Source organism: Panulirus ornatus, chromosome 45, assembly GCF_036320965.1.
Source record: "Panulirus ornatus isolate Po-2019 chromosome 45, ASM3632096v1, whole genome shotgun sequence".
NCBI lineage: Eukaryota > Metazoa > Arthropoda > Malacostraca > Decapoda > Palinuridae > Panulirus > Panulirus ornatus.
In genome coordinates, this window is record NC_092268.1 from 9,201,894 (window position 1) to 9,218,368 (window position 16,475).

The 16,475-nt window shown below is 40.9% G+C and overlaps 1 protein-coding gene across 1 annotated transcript in view; it reads right to left on the bottom strand.

Annotated features, from left to right (window-relative positions):
• The window catches only part of LOC139762935 (glutamate receptor ionotropic, NMDA 2B-like), a 421,764-nt gene that overhangs the window by 24,320 nt on the left and 380,969 nt on the right, over nucleotides 1–16,475 (bottom strand). Inside the window, exon 21 of the mRNA XM_071688232.1 lies at nucleotides 4,270–4,353. Within this exon, the coding sequence (XP_071544333.1) occupies nucleotides 4,270–4,353 (84 nt within the window). The remainder of the gene's footprint in view (nucleotides 1–4,269; nucleotides 4,354–16,475) is intronic.

A 16,475-nucleotide genomic window follows, 5' to 3' on the forward strand; every position in this document is an offset into this window, starting at 1 on the left:
TTCCCTCAAAGGCCCAGTCCTCTGTTCTTAACGCTACCTCGCTATCGCGGGAAATGGCGAATAGTATGAAAGAAAGAAGAATATATATTTTATTTTGCTTTGTCGCTATCTCCCGCGTTAGCGAGGTAGCGCAAGGAAACAGACGAAAGAATGGCCCAACCCACCCCCATACACATGTATATACATACACGTCCACACACGCAAATATACATACATATACATCTCAATGTATACATATATATAAACACACAGACATCTACACATATACACATGTACATAATTCATAGTCTGCCTTTATTCATTCCCATCGCCATCTCGCCACACATGGAATAACAACCCCCCTCCCCCCTCATGTGTGCGAGGTAGCGCTAGGAAAAGACAACAAAGGCCCCATTCGTTCACACTCAGTCTCTAGCTGTCATGTAATAATGCACCGAAACCACAGCTACCTTTCCACATCCAGGCCCCACACAACTTTCCATGGTTTACCCTAGACGCTTCACATGCCCTGGTTCAATCCACTGACAGCACGTCGACCCCGGTATACCACATCGTTCCAATTCACTCTATTCCTTGCACGCCTTTCACCCTCCTGCATGTTCAGGCTCCGATCACACAAAATCTTTTCACTCCATCTTTCCACCTCCAATTTGGTCTCCCACTTCTCCTCATTCCCTCCACCTGACACATATATCCTCTTGGTCAATCTTTCCTCACTCATTCTTTCCATGTGACCAAACCATTTCAAAACACCCTCTTCTGCTCTCTCAACCACACTCTTTTTATTATCACACATCAAAACACCCTCTTCTGCAAGTATGCAGTCTGTTGTGGATGAGAGAGCCTGGGAAGTGAGTCAGTTGTTGTTCGCTGATGACACAGCGCTGGTGGGTGATTCATGTGAGAAACTGAAGAAGCTGGTGACTGAGTTTGGTAAAGTGTGTGAAAGAAGAATGCTGAGAGGAGATGTGAATAAGAGCAAGGTTATTAGGTACAGTAGGGTTGAGGGACAAGTCAACTGGGAGGTAAGTTAGAATGGAGAAAAACTGGAGGAAGTGAAGTGCTTTAGGTATCTGAGAGTGGATTTGGCAGCGGATGGAACCATGGAAGCGGAAGTGAATCATAGGGTGGGGGAGGGGGCGAAAGTTCTGGGAGCGTTGAAGAATGTGTGGAAGTCGAGAACATTATTTCGGAAAGCAAAAATGGGTATGTTTGAAGGAATAGTGGTTTCAACAATGTTATATGGTTGCGAGGCGTGGGCTATAGATAGAGTTGTGCGGAGGAGGATGGATGTGCTGAAATGAGATGCTTGAGGGCAATATGTGGTGTGAGGTGGTTTGATCGAGTAAATAATAATAGGGTAAGAGAGATGTGTGGAAATAAAAAGAGTGTGGTTGAGAGAGCAGAAGAGGGTGTTTTGAAATGGTTTGGTCACATGGAGAGAATGAGTGAGGAAAGATTGACCAAGAGGATATATGTGTCAGAGGTGGAGGGAACGAGGAGAAGTGGGAGACCAAATTGGAGGTGGAAAGATGGAGTGAAAAAGATTTTGAGTGATCGGGGCCTAAACATGCAGGAGGGTGAAAGGCGTGCAAGGAATAGAGTGAATTGGAACGATGTGGTACACCGGGGTCGACGTGCTGTCAATGGATTGATCCAGGGCATGTGAAGCGTCTGGGGTAAACCATGGAAAGTTCTGTGGGGCCTGGATGTGGAAAGGGAGCTGTGGTTTCGGTGCATTATTACATGACAGCTAGAGAGTGAGTGTGAACGAATGGGGCCTTTGTTGTCTTTTCCTAGCGCTACCTCGCACACATGAGGGGGGAGGGAGTTGTTATTCCAAGTGTGGCGAGGTGGCGATGGAAATGAATAATGGCAGACAGTATGAATTATGTACATGTGTATATATGTACATGTCTGTGTGTGTATATATATGTCTACATTGAGATGTATAGGTATGTATATTTGCGTGTGTGGACGTGTATGTATATACATGTGTATGGGGGTGGGTTGGGACATTCTTTCGTCTGTTTCCTTACGCTACCTCGCTAACGCGGGAGACAGCGACAAAGCAAAATAAATAAATAAATAAATAAAATAAATATGTGTGTGTGTGTGTGTGTGTGTGTGTGTGTGTGTGTGTGTGTATATAAGTGGATGTGTCTTTCTTCATCTACTTTCTGGTGCTACCTCGCTAATGCAGGAAACGGCGATCAAGTATAATAATAAGACTAATAAAACAACATACATATAAACTTATTTCCAGCCTCAGAAGTCCCCACTACCCTTATATGGTTCCAGCAACATCAACAATTGCACCAAAGGTGTTGTGATGTGTGTCTGTCTTTATGAAGAGAGTTGGCATGAAGATGCACTTGTGATGCACTGAAATGGTGGTTGTAGTGATGGATGATGTTTACAGTGTAAGCAGGAAAGTGTGACACATGCATGTCTGGGGAGTGTGGTTTCTGATGGCTATGTCTGGTGTGGTCGAACTCATAAGTGAGAAGGGGAATCACCTGTTATGTTCTTGTTGGGTTATTTCAGTGTGTATGTGTTTTGTTAGCATCTTTGGGTGTGGGTTTCTGTGAGTAAAGGTTGCTAAAGCATGTGGAAGGGGTAAGTTTTTTATTTATACTATGGACTGGTGAGTAGCTAAACAATGGTTTGGGTGGTTGGGGTTGAGCGCTATTGTATAAAAGGGTTCCAAGCAAGTCAACATGAGTGTGTACTGCGAGGCTCTTTGCTTTGCTGTGGTAACATGGAGTGTTTGTGGTTACTTGGTAACCAAAGGTTGTTTTGATTGTAGTATTTTGTGGTTTACAACTTTGTTATATTTGCTTTTGAGAGGTTAGAAGAACAGGCAGGTAATGCAGGGAGTCTAAAATAGAGCAGATGAATTGCTTGTATAAGATGATGAGGAAATTCTTTTTTTTGTCCAAATTTGGTGCAAGTAAGTGTTTTGAGTGTATATAGTTTGGGTGTTTCTTTTGTGTTTGTTGTTAATGTGTCATATGCGATGCCTTCAAGGGTTGGTGCTTTGCTCAGCGAGACAGACTGTCCATTCAAAGTAGATGGAGGATGTGTGCTATCATTAAAAGAGGTTAAAAGAGAGGTTGAAGACTTCTGTGGAGATACATACATTCTGTTCTAGATGAATAATTGCCCCATTTGCGTAATTGTGTGCATATCTATGTTGCAACTGAGGTGTTAGGGCGTTGTGTTATGATGTGATTGTGAAGTTTGCCTGGGGTAATGGGAGATCATGTAGGCACTTCAATTTTTCATTCAAAGATTCTAAGCATCTATTCTTAGAGATACAATACATGGAATACTACACATGTGTTCCCTGCATTTCATGGATGTTGGCAGATAGGGTGAAGCAAGGGGAGGGGGGGCGGAGAAATCTACCCCCTCCAATATTGTCACTTTCTATAAATTTGGAAAAGATGAAGAAACTCAGAGAGGATTTATCCTCAAAAACTTGCCTGTCTGTCCCTGATGCTGATGTGCTCAGGGAAAAAATAAAATCCAAGAAACGAGACACTTTGTCCACCACAACTTATTGGTGACTCAAAATTCCATTTAAATAACAAAAACCATCATAGCATTTCAGGAATGAATAACACTTTGTGAATTCAATCTTTCCACATTTTGTGTCATCCTGGACATCAAATGACCACTGAACTTTCCTGAAATCTGAATATTTACTCAAGCAAAATTTTTCAAGTACAAGTACTATGAAAAATACTGACCCAAGAGTCAACAAGACATGTAAATAATTGCACAATTTGCAATTATCAAGACATTTCAATGACTCTAGTAGCCATAAGATATTTGTAGAAATAATAATATTAATTCTACAGGCAATATGGCCTAAGCACATGCACTATCTATCAAGACATACACGATACATCATGCAATGGTCTATCAACTTCACAGGCACAAAAAAGACTCTATAGAATTATTGGATCAAAACTTTCCACCAATGAACCAATGTAAACAAATTCAGACAACAAGACTTTCCATGCAGGAACTACTCCATGCACACAACACATCCTGTAACTTTGTTATCTAGTCAAAACATTCGATTACACACGTCAACCATGAAACTTCCTTGGTGGAATGATATTCTAACAGCTCAGCAGGCAATACACATTGCCAGTGTTGAACTTCTAGGCTCTGAAACAATCCAGGGTTTTAGGACATTGTAAGCATTGCGACATTCTACGCACTGAGACATTTCAGTCATGCAGTCTGAGGACTCACTCCAGGTTGACGGTCCGGACCCAAGTTGAGTCATCTGAAGAAGGAGTCCAGCAACAGGCAAGAAGTGGACCAGCGCTCACAGCACTGGTGGAGAGAGGCTGTTAGAGGGTTGTATGTGGAGGGTAGAGGCTGTTTGAGGGTTGTATGTGGAGGGTAGAGGATGTTTGAGGGTTGTATGTGGAGGGTAGAGGATGTTAGAGGGTTGTATGTGGAGGGTGGAGGATGTTACATGGTTGTATGTGGAGGGTAAAGGCTGTTAGAGGGTTGTATGTGGACGGTAGAGGATGTTAGAGGATTGTATGTGGAGGGTAGAGGATGTTAGAGGGTTGTATGTGGAGGGTAAAGGCTGTTAGAGGGTTGTATGTGGAGGGTAGAGGCTGTTAGAGGGTTGTATGTGGAGGGTAGAGGATGTTTGAGGGTTGTATGTGGAGGGTAGAGGATGTTTGAGGGTTGTATGTGGAGGGTAAAGGATGTTAGAGGGTTGTATGTGGAGGGTAGAGGATGTTAGAGGGTTGTATGTGGAGGGTAGAGGATGTTAGAGGGTTGTATGTGGAGGGTAGAGGATGTTAGAGGGTTGTATGTGGAGGGTAGAGGATGTTAGAGGGTTGTATGTGGAGGGTAGAGGATGTTAGAGGGTTGTATGTGGAGGGTAGAGGATGTTAGAGGGTTGTATGTGGAGGGTAGAGGATGTTAGAGGGTTGTATGTGGAGGGTAGAGGATGTTACATGGTTGTATGTGGAGGGTAGAGGCTGTGTGAGGGTTGTATGTGGAGGGTAGAGGATGTGTGAAGTTTGTATGTGGAGGGTGGAGGATGTTAAAGGGTTGTATGTGGAGGGTAGAGGCTGTTAGAGGGTTGTATGTGGAGGGTAGAGGATGTTACATGGTTGTATGTGGAGGGTAGAGGATGTTAGAGGGTTGTATGTGGAGGGTAAAGGATGTTAGAGGGTTGTATGTGGAGGGTAAAGGATGTTACATGGTTGTATGTGGAGGGTAGAGGATGTTAGAGGGTTGTATGTGGAGGGTAGAGGATGTTAGAGGGTTGTATGTGGAGGGTAGAGGATGTTAGAGGGTTGTATGTGGAGGGTAGAGGATGTTTGAGGGTTGTATGTGGAGGGTAGAGGATGTTAGAGGGTTGTATGTGGAGGGTAGAGGATGTTAGAGGGTTGTATGTGGAGGGTAGAGGATGTTAGAAGTTTGTATGTGGAGGGTAGAGGATGTTAGAGGGTTGTATGTGGAGGGTAGAGGATGTTAGAGGGTTGTATGTGGAGGGTAGAGGATGTTAAAGGGTTGTATGTGGAGGGTAGAGGATGTTAAAGGGTTGTATGTGGAGGGTAGAGGATGTTAAAGGGTTGTATGTGGAGGGTAGTGGATGTTAGAGAATTGTATGTGGAGGGTAGAGGATGTTAGAGGGTTGTATGTGGAGGGTAGAGGATGTTAGAGGGTTGTATGTGGAGGGTAGAGGCTGTTAGAGGGTTGTATGTGGAGGGTAGAGGATGTTAGAGGGTTGTATGTGGAGGGTAGAGGATGTTTGAGGGTTGTATGTGGAGGGTAGAGGATGTTTGAGGGTTGTATGTGGAGGGTAGAGGATGTTAGAGGGTTGTATGTGGAGGGTAGAGGATGTTTGAGGGTTGTATGTGGAGGGTAGAGGATGTTTGAGGGTTGTATGTGGAGGGTAGAGGATGTTTTAGGGTTGTATGTGGAGGGTAGAGGCTGTTAGAGGGTTGTATGTGGAGGGTAAAGGATGTTAGAGGGTTGTATGTGGAGGGTAGAGGATGTTAGAGGGTTGTATGTGGAGGGTAGAGGATGTTTGAGGGTTGTATGTGGAGGGTAGAGGATGTTTGACGGTTGTATGTGGAGGGTAGAGGCTGTTAGAGGGTTGTATGTGGAGGGTAGAGGCTGTTAGAGGGTTGTATGTAGAAGTAAGAGCTGGTCAAAGGCCTGCTTCCACTGGTCAAATGTTGTTAGAAGGTTGTACGGAAAGGCTAAAAGTTGTTAGTGTGTTGTATGAAGATGTTGTTAGATGACTGTATGTGGAGACTGAAAGTTCTAAGAAGGTTGTATGTGGAGATTACAGGTTGTTACACAGATGTATAAAGGTTAAATGTTGTTCAATGGCTACATATGGAAGTTGTCTGAATGTTGTACATGGAGTTTAGAATGTTTTTGAAGGTTGTATATGAAGGCCAGCGGTTGTTAGAAGACTGAATGCAAAGGTGAGAGGGTGTTTGAAGCTGTATATAAACATTAATGGTTATTAGAAGGCCGAGTGCAGAGAACAGGTTGTTAGAAGCTGTATGTAAAGGTTTGAAGTTGTTAGTGGGCTAACCGCAGAGAAGAAAAGGTTGTTAGAGGGCTAACTGCAGAGGATTAAAGGTTGTTAAAGGCTGTACGTAAAGGTTATTGTCTGTTGGCCATAAGTGCAAATGAGAGGTTGTTACATACACGTGTGTGTTGGAGCTGGGGAGATGTTTACAGGTTGTTCAAGAGCTGTATGTAATGAACTGAGGGTAGTTTAGGGGTTGTTTGTGGAGGTTGGAGTTTGAGGAAGCCAGGGTTGTTAGAACGTTGCCTGTGGAGACAACAGGCTGTTATACTGCTGCATGCGGAAACCAAAGGTTGTTAGACTTGTATATGAAGGTCAGAGGCAAGGAGAGGGTTGTAATTCAAGGATATAGGTTGTTAAAGGTCAGAGCTGTTACAGGACTGTATGTGGAGCCCAGAGGCCATTAGAAGGCTATATATGTAGAGGTTAGTGGTTGAAGAAAGAGCAAATTGAAAGTAAATGTGAACAAAAGTAAGGCGAAAAGTAAGGCCCTAAGTGTATTGATGAGTTAAAGTGTTTGGAAGGAAGGGTCAGTGCTTGTACGATCTATATGGAGGTCAAGATGATGTTATTCAATTGTATGAGGAAGTTAGAGCCATTACATGGCTGTATTGGGGTTAGAATCTATTACAGGGTTGTAAGCAGAAGTTAGAGACTGTTAGAGGACTGTATGTAGACGTCAATAGCTGTTACAGGTTGTAGACAGAGGTTAAAAGTTGTTAGAAGGCTGTATGTGGAAATTCCAGGCTGTTAGATGTCTGTATGTGGAAATTCCAGGCTGTTAGAAGGCTGTATGTGGAAATTCTAGGCTGTTAGATGCCTGTATGTGGAAATTCCAGGCTGTTAGATGCCTGTATGTGGAAATTCCAGGCTGTTAGATGGCTGTATGTGGAAATTCCAGGCTGTTAGATGGCTGTATGTGGAAATTCCAGGCTGTTAGATGGCTGTATGTGGAATCAAAATGCTATCACAGGGCTGTGAGAAAGTGGCTTTCAAAGGAATGTTTGTAGAATACTGTATCTGGGAGGTGGAGGAGTTATGAGAAAGTTACAAGCTATCAGAAGATGGCTTATGGAGGACAAAAGGTTGTTAGAAAGTTGTATGTGGTCAGAAGAAGCTGTTACAACACCATACATGGAAGTTGTATGTGGTCAGAAGAAGCTGTTACAACATCATACATGGAAGTTGTATGTGGTCAGAAGAAGCTGTTACAACACCATACATGGAAGTTGTATGTGGTCAGAAGTTGTTGTTACAACACCATACATGGAAGTTGTATGTGGTCAGAAGAAGTTGTTACAACATCATACATGGAAGTTGTATGTGGTCAGAAGAAGCTGTTACAACACCATACATGGAAGTTGTATGTGGTCAGAAGTTGTTGTTACAACACCATACATGTTGTATGTGGTCAGAAGAAGTTGTTACAACACCATACATGGAAGTTGTATGTGGTCAGAAGAAGTTGTTACAACACCATACATGGAAGTTGTATGTGGTCAGAAGAAGTTGTTACAACACCATACATGGAAGTTGTATGTGGTCAGAAGAAGTTGTTACAACACCATACATGGAAGTTGTATGTGGTCAGAAGAAGCTGTTACAACACCAAACATGGAAGTTGTATGTGGTCAGAAGAAGTTGTTACAACACCATACATGGAAGTTGTATGTGGTCAGAAGAAGTTGTTACAACACCATACATGGAAGTTGTATGTGGTCAGAAGAAGTTGTTACAACACCATACATGGAAGTTGTATGTGGTCAGAAGAAGTTGTTACAACACCATACATGGAAGTTGTATGTGGTCAGAAGAAGTTGTTACAACACCATACATGGAAGTTGTATGTGGTCAGAAGAAGTTGTTACAACACCATACATGGAAGTTGTATGTGGTCAGAAGAAGTTGTTACAACACCATACATGGAAGTTGTATGTGGTCAGAAGTTGTTACAACACCATACATGGAAGTTGTATGTGGTCAGAAGAAGTTGTTACAACACCATACATGGAAGTTGTATGTGGTCAGAAGTTGTTACAACACCATACATGGAAGTTGTATGTGGTCAGAAGAAGTTGTTACAACACCATACATGGAAGTTGTATGTGGTCAGAAGAAGTTGTTACAACACCATACATGGAAGTTGTATGTGGTCAGAAGTTGTTACAACACCAAACATGGAAGTTGTATGTGGTCAGAAGTTGTTACAACACCATACATGGAAGTTGTATGTGGTCAGAAGAAGTTGTTACAACACCATACATGGAAGTTGTATGTGGTCAGAAGTTGTTACAACACCATACATGGAAGTTGTATGTGGTCAGAAGAAGTTGTTACAACACCATACATGGAAGTTGTATGTGGTCAGAAGTTGTTACAACACCATACATGGAAGTTGTATGTGGTCAGAAGTTGTTACAACACCATACATGGAAGTTAACAGCAGTGAGAAGGGTGTGTGAGGAGGCCTGAGGGTATCAAAGGATTTTCTATGGTTGTTAGAGATAACTAGAGGAGTTAATTTAAGAGTCAGAGGCATTCAGAGGGAAGAACATGGAAGTTACAAGGATTTACGTGGAAGTTACGGGCAATTACAGGGATATGTTAAAGGGTCAATGGTTATGAGACACCCATCTGTGAAGATCTGGAAGTATTGGATGTGTGCACGAGGGAATGAGGGATATCAAGAGAATTCTTTGGGATATGGAGGTTGATAAAACTTTTTGTGGAAACCAGAGAGGAGGTATAGAGGATGAAACTAGACAGAGACAGTTCAAGGATATCAAATGATTGTTTGTGAGTTACATACAGTTTGTAGAAGATGTACACTATTAACAGATTCAATCAGTCGTTGAATTCACTTGTGAGGCTGTACATGGAAATGAGAGAGCTTATGGTGAGATGAGAAACAGAGACCCTACAAAGGCTGTATGGATAGACAAGAGACTAACTGAGCATCCATATAGAGAATATGAAGAGTTAGAAGGGTTTCCAAGATGTCTCTGTTGTGGGAGCTGTCAGAAAACTGTCTTTGTTCGGCCCTTTTATATGGTAGCTGACATGGCACAAGCAAAAAAACATGCCCCAATCAAACAAACAAATATGCTATTAGACATCTGTTTATGAAGGGTAGAGGGAGATGTATATATAAACAATCTGTAGAAATAAGAAACTGCTAAGGGTTGCTGTGTGGAAAGTTAAATATAGTACTAAACCCTATGAGCACAATGGCACAACTCTGGAGTACACAGGGCCAGGTTTGACCTGGTCCTTCAAGGACAAGTCAACAGACCTATACAACTGTGCTCAAGAGGCTAATGTCAACAGAAGTGTAAAGGAAAATGCGTCCAAGTCCAGTACTATATGTAACTGTATGACATTAATTATGTCACCCCTTAAATCTACTTCTAATTTCTATGGTTGTCTGTGGCATGAGAGACATGTAACCCTATTTTCTCTTATCCCTAGGAGATCATATAAAGCATTCCACAACTTAATGATTGCTTTAACATCACAGGTGAAGACAGAAGCCTTTCTGTATGTCCCTTTAACAGCTGGATGATAGCCCCTGGGTATGATAGCCCCTGGGTATGATAGCCCCTGGGTATGATAGTAGAGAACGTCCCCTGGTATGAAGGCTTTACCTTTGGCCATCAAAGCCACGCATGATCCCATCACACTCAAAGCCATGCCATCATGATCCAGAAACTCAGTTCATGTTAGTGTATGTTATAATGCATTTCTCTAACTATGAATGAATGTTAATGAATTACCTAAAGGACTTTTCCTCAAACCTTCATCATCTCTATCATTATCTAAACCAACGGCTTTTCCTGCAGGTGTTTTGAAAGCAATGTGTAAAGAAATGAAAAAGAGTTAAAAATCTACTGGCCTTAGGAGATGTTAGACAAAGAAGAATTAGTTGATAAAGGAGATAATGAGTTGCTTTAAAAGACACTTGTTTATATTAAAGGTTTATCATAACACATGCTAAAATAAACACTTGTTTACATATTACTTTTTAAATTTCTAAATGAAAAGAACATAATAGAAGATCTATTATTATGCAGCATGGAAAGCTACGGAAAATGTGTGAGTTGCATGTATGGACACAGGGTTGAGAAGACATACGATCTTTTGTGTTGTTAAGAAGTCTATGAAATTGTTTGTGAAGATCAAGAGGGCATTGCTTTAACTGGTTCAAGACAGGATCTCTAGAAATGTTTGAAGGAGATTCAGAGATATTTGGAGGTATAGTATCTACAGTTTACCACAGGAGTTTTGTAAGATATTTGCAGTGTCAAAAAGATCTTTGGAGGTTGGGGTATCTTTTTGAAGATTGTGTAAAGAACCAATGAGAATGTCAACAAGATTCTTAAAGATGTCTTTCAGATCCTGAGAGAATGCAGGTGGTGCGTCTTTGCAGGGTGTTTACTGGGTTTTATGGGGTTTTTGGAGAGAATATGCAGGACCACTGGAAAATTTTTGATTACTTTTGAACTGTTTTAAGACACATTTTAAGGATTATTAAGGAGACAACTTTAAGAGGTGGTTTTATGTGAAGAGGATGACTGGTTAAGGGATCATTTGATGGTTGTTTAAGGAAGGGTCATTATTGGGTCAATTAATCGGCATTTAAGGGGCTGCTTAAAACCATATCCAAAGTGGTTAGGTTAGATTCGTGCTGAAAAATATCAAAAAGAGAGTAACAATTGAAAAATGCCATCCCAAATGGTTTGGTTAGCCTTCTCATGCTGAAAACTTGTAACATGAGAAATGCAAAAAAAAAAAATGAAATCTGATGTCATTCCATATCATTTAGAATTTAGAAGAGCACAAGGAAAAATCAGAGGCATCAAAATATGGGAAAAAATGGGGGCCAAGAATTCCTTGCTAAGACTATAAGAAAACACTTCAGTTGGGCATCTTTTTACCCAATCTACACCTAAAAACTCTATCTTAAATGACAAGCTAACATGATCAAGGAGGTTTTGATAGGTACTCATGGGCCGGTCAATAAATGGTCAGAATATTTGAATTTTATTCTTTATGAGTAAATTAGGTAAAGAAACTGGTAAAGAGGTGTTCCTTCAGACAGCAAATTCAACTGGTGAGAAATGGTGAAGTAAAGTTGACAGTAGCAATGTTTTCGAGCATCGTGGTTGATAACTGTAGTGTTGGAAATGCCAATGATAAAAGCTTTATATTAACCTTTTATGCAACAAGTGGGTGGGCAGTGGGTGAAGACCGAGACAGGCCTATCAAATTTCTTTTACATCAAACATTCAACAAGTGGGTGGGCAGTGGGTGAAGACCGAGACAGGCCTATCAAATTTCTTTTACATCAAACATTCTTGTCAAATGTTTCATTCTGTATTTCCAGTTTTGTCTGAGCCTGTTCCATGTAGTCACAATTCTGTTCCAGCAAAGACATTTCTTCATGCCTTCTGGAACTTGACTTCAGATCTTTCTCTCAGTAACTGTGGCAGAAGAGGTCTACACCATTTGTGGTAGCAACTGCCAATGGCTTAAAATTGACAGAACAAAACTGGGAGGTCTTAAAAGAACACAACAAATGTCTGATAACTTGAGGTAAAACACCACATACAAAAGTGAGAGGATATAGGAAGAACAAATGAATACAACTGTGTAAACATAGTAAGTGTAACATACAAAGAAGAGGAACAAAAGAAGCGTGAAAAAAAATCACATGTAACAGTTCAGGGTAATTTTTCGCCCCAAAAACTTTTCCTTTCAACACTGAAATATAATATAATGAAACGCTGGTATACTAAAAGGCTCATGCTTTTAGCAAAGATACCCAAAATACACTGGCACAAAATACATGAGCCCCAACCCCCTCCAAGCAACATGAAATAACATCACGCCCATTATCTATCCTTCATCGCACACTATTCACACAACATCAGAACCTAAATAATATACCCAATACTGACCCCTGAAGTGAACGATTCATAGATCAACTGCACCCTTTCACCCTCCTCCTCCTATGCAATCTACCAACCAGACTCCCAATCTACCACCTACAGCGACCAACCTCACAAGATGTTAATGGTTGCACACCAGCACTGTACACAAGGACCTTTGGAGCACAGTACATGAACTTTCCTCTGACTACATACCCATTGTGATCATTGTATACTTAACCAACCCACACACTCACCAGTAAAACAAAGACAAACAATAGAAAAGAAGATTAGCCTGCAGGATTGACACAATATTTGGAATCCAAACTTCGTTATGAGTAAATCTTCCACCTTATATCACTCAGCCTCAACACCACATCATACCAGCAACCTGGACTGCAGAAAGTATATATCAAAAGGGCATTAAAAAAAAAACACAATCAAAACTGCAAACCACTATAAAACAAAGGAAACAACTCAGACAAAATAACAAACTATCAACAGAAATCATGGTACAAATCAAACGTCCACACACCATCCTTGCTAACCTAATTAGTGAAAGACATGAAGTGAACTGGTTCTCGTCCCTCAACATAGTGACGACACAATGCCAACAGAAACCAACTCTGGCAAGTGTTCAAGAAGGCCCACACTTGTCTCACGAACCAAGACTCCCACATATGAAGGACTTCTGATACAATCCAATAATATCGCTTCTCCCAGAGAACGTAAGAATATACTACGAAGCATTTCCCAAAAAATCAACAACCCAACAACACCACTAAAACAGAAAAATCATGAAGAAACTAAAAAGAAATCCATGTAGAAACAACTGCTCATCCAACTTTCACTCCCACAGACACAAGCACTGCAATCGAAAACATTTAAACTCTCCTACAACAGGCCCAGACAACGGATCAAACTTTCATATGGTACCGTTCTACACAACTGTAGTCCAGGCACTTACAGAAATCTTCAACCATTCCTGGCTACACACACACACACACACACACACACACACACACACACACACACACAAAGAAAAAAATCCCCTAACATTTCCCAAGTATCGATACTAAAACCTTCCAAACCACCCAACTCCCTCCCTCTTACTACCCTGTATTCCTTGTCTTCAGTACTCAAACTCTGAAAAAACTGATCTACTAAAACTCCTTGAAAAGCCCTAAGTTTTCTCTACCAGCAAATCATGCACTACGTCATCCACCTTGTCGAAAACAAATGACACAGGTTATCAATACAAGCCCAACTTAGTACTTATGATCTACAACAGATACAGACCCTTTACAACCATGCTACTCTATACCCAACCACCAACACCCCAAAAGGAAAATAGATGTGACCCTTTCCTCACATTTCAGATGCTCATAATCGTCTATGCCCCACACCTCCACCAACACAAACATGACAAACTAAAATGACCCAACAAGCAGTACACAGCTATTCTCTTGACTTAACCACCACCTTGCCAGACACACATCCCTCAGAAACTGAACTCCCCAGACATACAAGAGTTACTCTTTCCTCCTCCCCTCTGTGCTCAGAAACTGAACTCCCCAGACATACAAGAGTTACTCTTTCCTCCTCCCCTCTGTGCTCAGAAACTGAACTCCCCAGACATACAAGAGTTACTCTTTCCTCCTCCCCTCTGTGCTCAGAAACTGAACTCCCCAGACATACAAGAGTTACTCTTTCCCCCTCCCCTCTGTGCTCTGGACATCACTCGTCAATACAAACTTCATCTCAACATATCACAGTACTGCTTGTGTCCATGATCAAACCACCACAGTACTCCTTGTGTCCATGATCAAACCACTACAGTACTTTTCGTGTCCATGATCAAACCACCACAGTACTCCTTGTTTCCATGATCAAACCACCACAGTACTCCTTGTTTCCATGATCAAACCACCACAGTACTCCTTGTTTCCATGATCAAACCACCACAGTACTCCTTGTTTCCATGATCAAACCACCACAGTACTCCTTGTTTCCATGATCAAACCACCACAGTACTCCTTGTTTCCATGATCAAACCACCACAGTACTTTTCGTGACCATGATCAAACCACCACAAAAAAGACAATACCTCCAACTCAACTGGCCATCACTCTCTCTACGATGAGACACACAACATAACTACACTTCATGATCTACAGTCCTGCCAAGTGAATATGGCTTTGCTTTCTGAGCAGTGTAGGAGCCTCATAAAAAGGACTCCTGAGGCACGTAGGTGAAATAAGATAAGGTAAACACATACTTCTTTGGACACAGATATAGAAGATCTAATACTGTAATACGGTAGGTATACATATCATGGATATGGTACGACAAATGTGATGATTTAAAGTAATACTACACAGAAGTGTTCCACAGAAGCAGAAATCATTAAGATAAAAGTAAATGCAAAAGTATATCAATCTAAAATTGGAAAATACAAACAGAACAGCAGAGAAGTGCAGACACCACCAAAAATAAGTAAAAATACAAAAAAAATTACATGAATAATTCTTGTCATATAGATATACAGTAAGAACAAGGATAAAATAGTTTACAAACAAGACGGCAGAATTATCATCATGCACCAACACTCAGGGACAAGCATTAGGAATAACAAAGATGCTTGACTTAAAGAGAAAGTTACATTTTCCCAGGATTCAGAATACAGAGGTTTTACAGATGGGAAGGTAAATGCCTAAAGTACAGCAACAAGGGGTCCAGATGGTATAGACAACAGAAATATGTCCTTGTAACAAACAGAAGGTAAATGAAGCTAATGTTATATTTCAATGAGTAGATATAGCACAGAGGTTTTATCTGGGTGATGACAGATCTCTCAATAGCATGAAGAAGGAGGTGAGATGCTCACAATAATGGGATGAGACTTAGGTCATGCATAAGGGTTTGGCTCCTATAGGAGAGCAGCTGTGTCATAAACCAGAGGTTAAAATACATGTGTGCATCGGTGTGGAGACGTACAATATGCCGATCTGTATGTAAATATGTATACATGTATTCTTAATTTGCAGAACTTAATGTTTTTGAAATGTATTCCTTGTGGATAATTTTAATGGAACTGGCCAAATAATGCCAATGCTCTTCAAGATTAAAAGTATTCTTTACCAATTTTTTTAAGGAGGATTAGCTCTTCATGTATCCAAAAAGCAACAAAAAACAATTTCTAAAGCAAGAAAGGTAAATAACCTGCTTGTTTACAAGAAAATATCATGAATAGAGAGAATCAATTCAATTTCTGTTAATTAGAAAACAAGAGATGATGGTGTTAATATGTAGCATGAAGCTACCAAAATTTTGTTAACATGGCAACACCATTCTAACTGACAACACTGCTGGATCTTCCAAAGACGAAGCAAACGAAGCAAAGAAATAGTGAGGCTAGGAGACTGAGCCACTGATGTGTTAGTCAAGGATGGTGCCTCACTCTGCATGACAGAAAGTATCTGTGAACTGAATATGGTAAAGGGAAGAGATGGCAGTATCATCTGTGTCAAGGTTGAACACATGGAGGAGCAGTTATGGAGGAAATTAGGCAGAATAACAAGCATGAACTGGTGTGGAAGTTCTTCAGGTTCAGCACGAGCAACTGAAGCAACTCTGCCATGGATCACACAATTGTGGGCGATATGTTCTGCATTTCATCATGAACAATTATGAAAGTCTGGCAGCACATCAAGCATGAACAAGTATAGAGTTCAACATCTGTAGCATGAACTAACGTATAAATTCTGCATATCAAGTATGAACAGCTGCAGAACTTCTGCATATTGAGCCTAAGGAACCATGAAAGCTATTCAGCATAACAAGCATCAACAAATGTAAAGTTATGCTGTACATTAAGCATGAACCTGTGTGTATTTGCATTTACAACTTTCTATATGCTTAACAGATCTGGATTTTGTTCAACTGTTTCCTAGAAA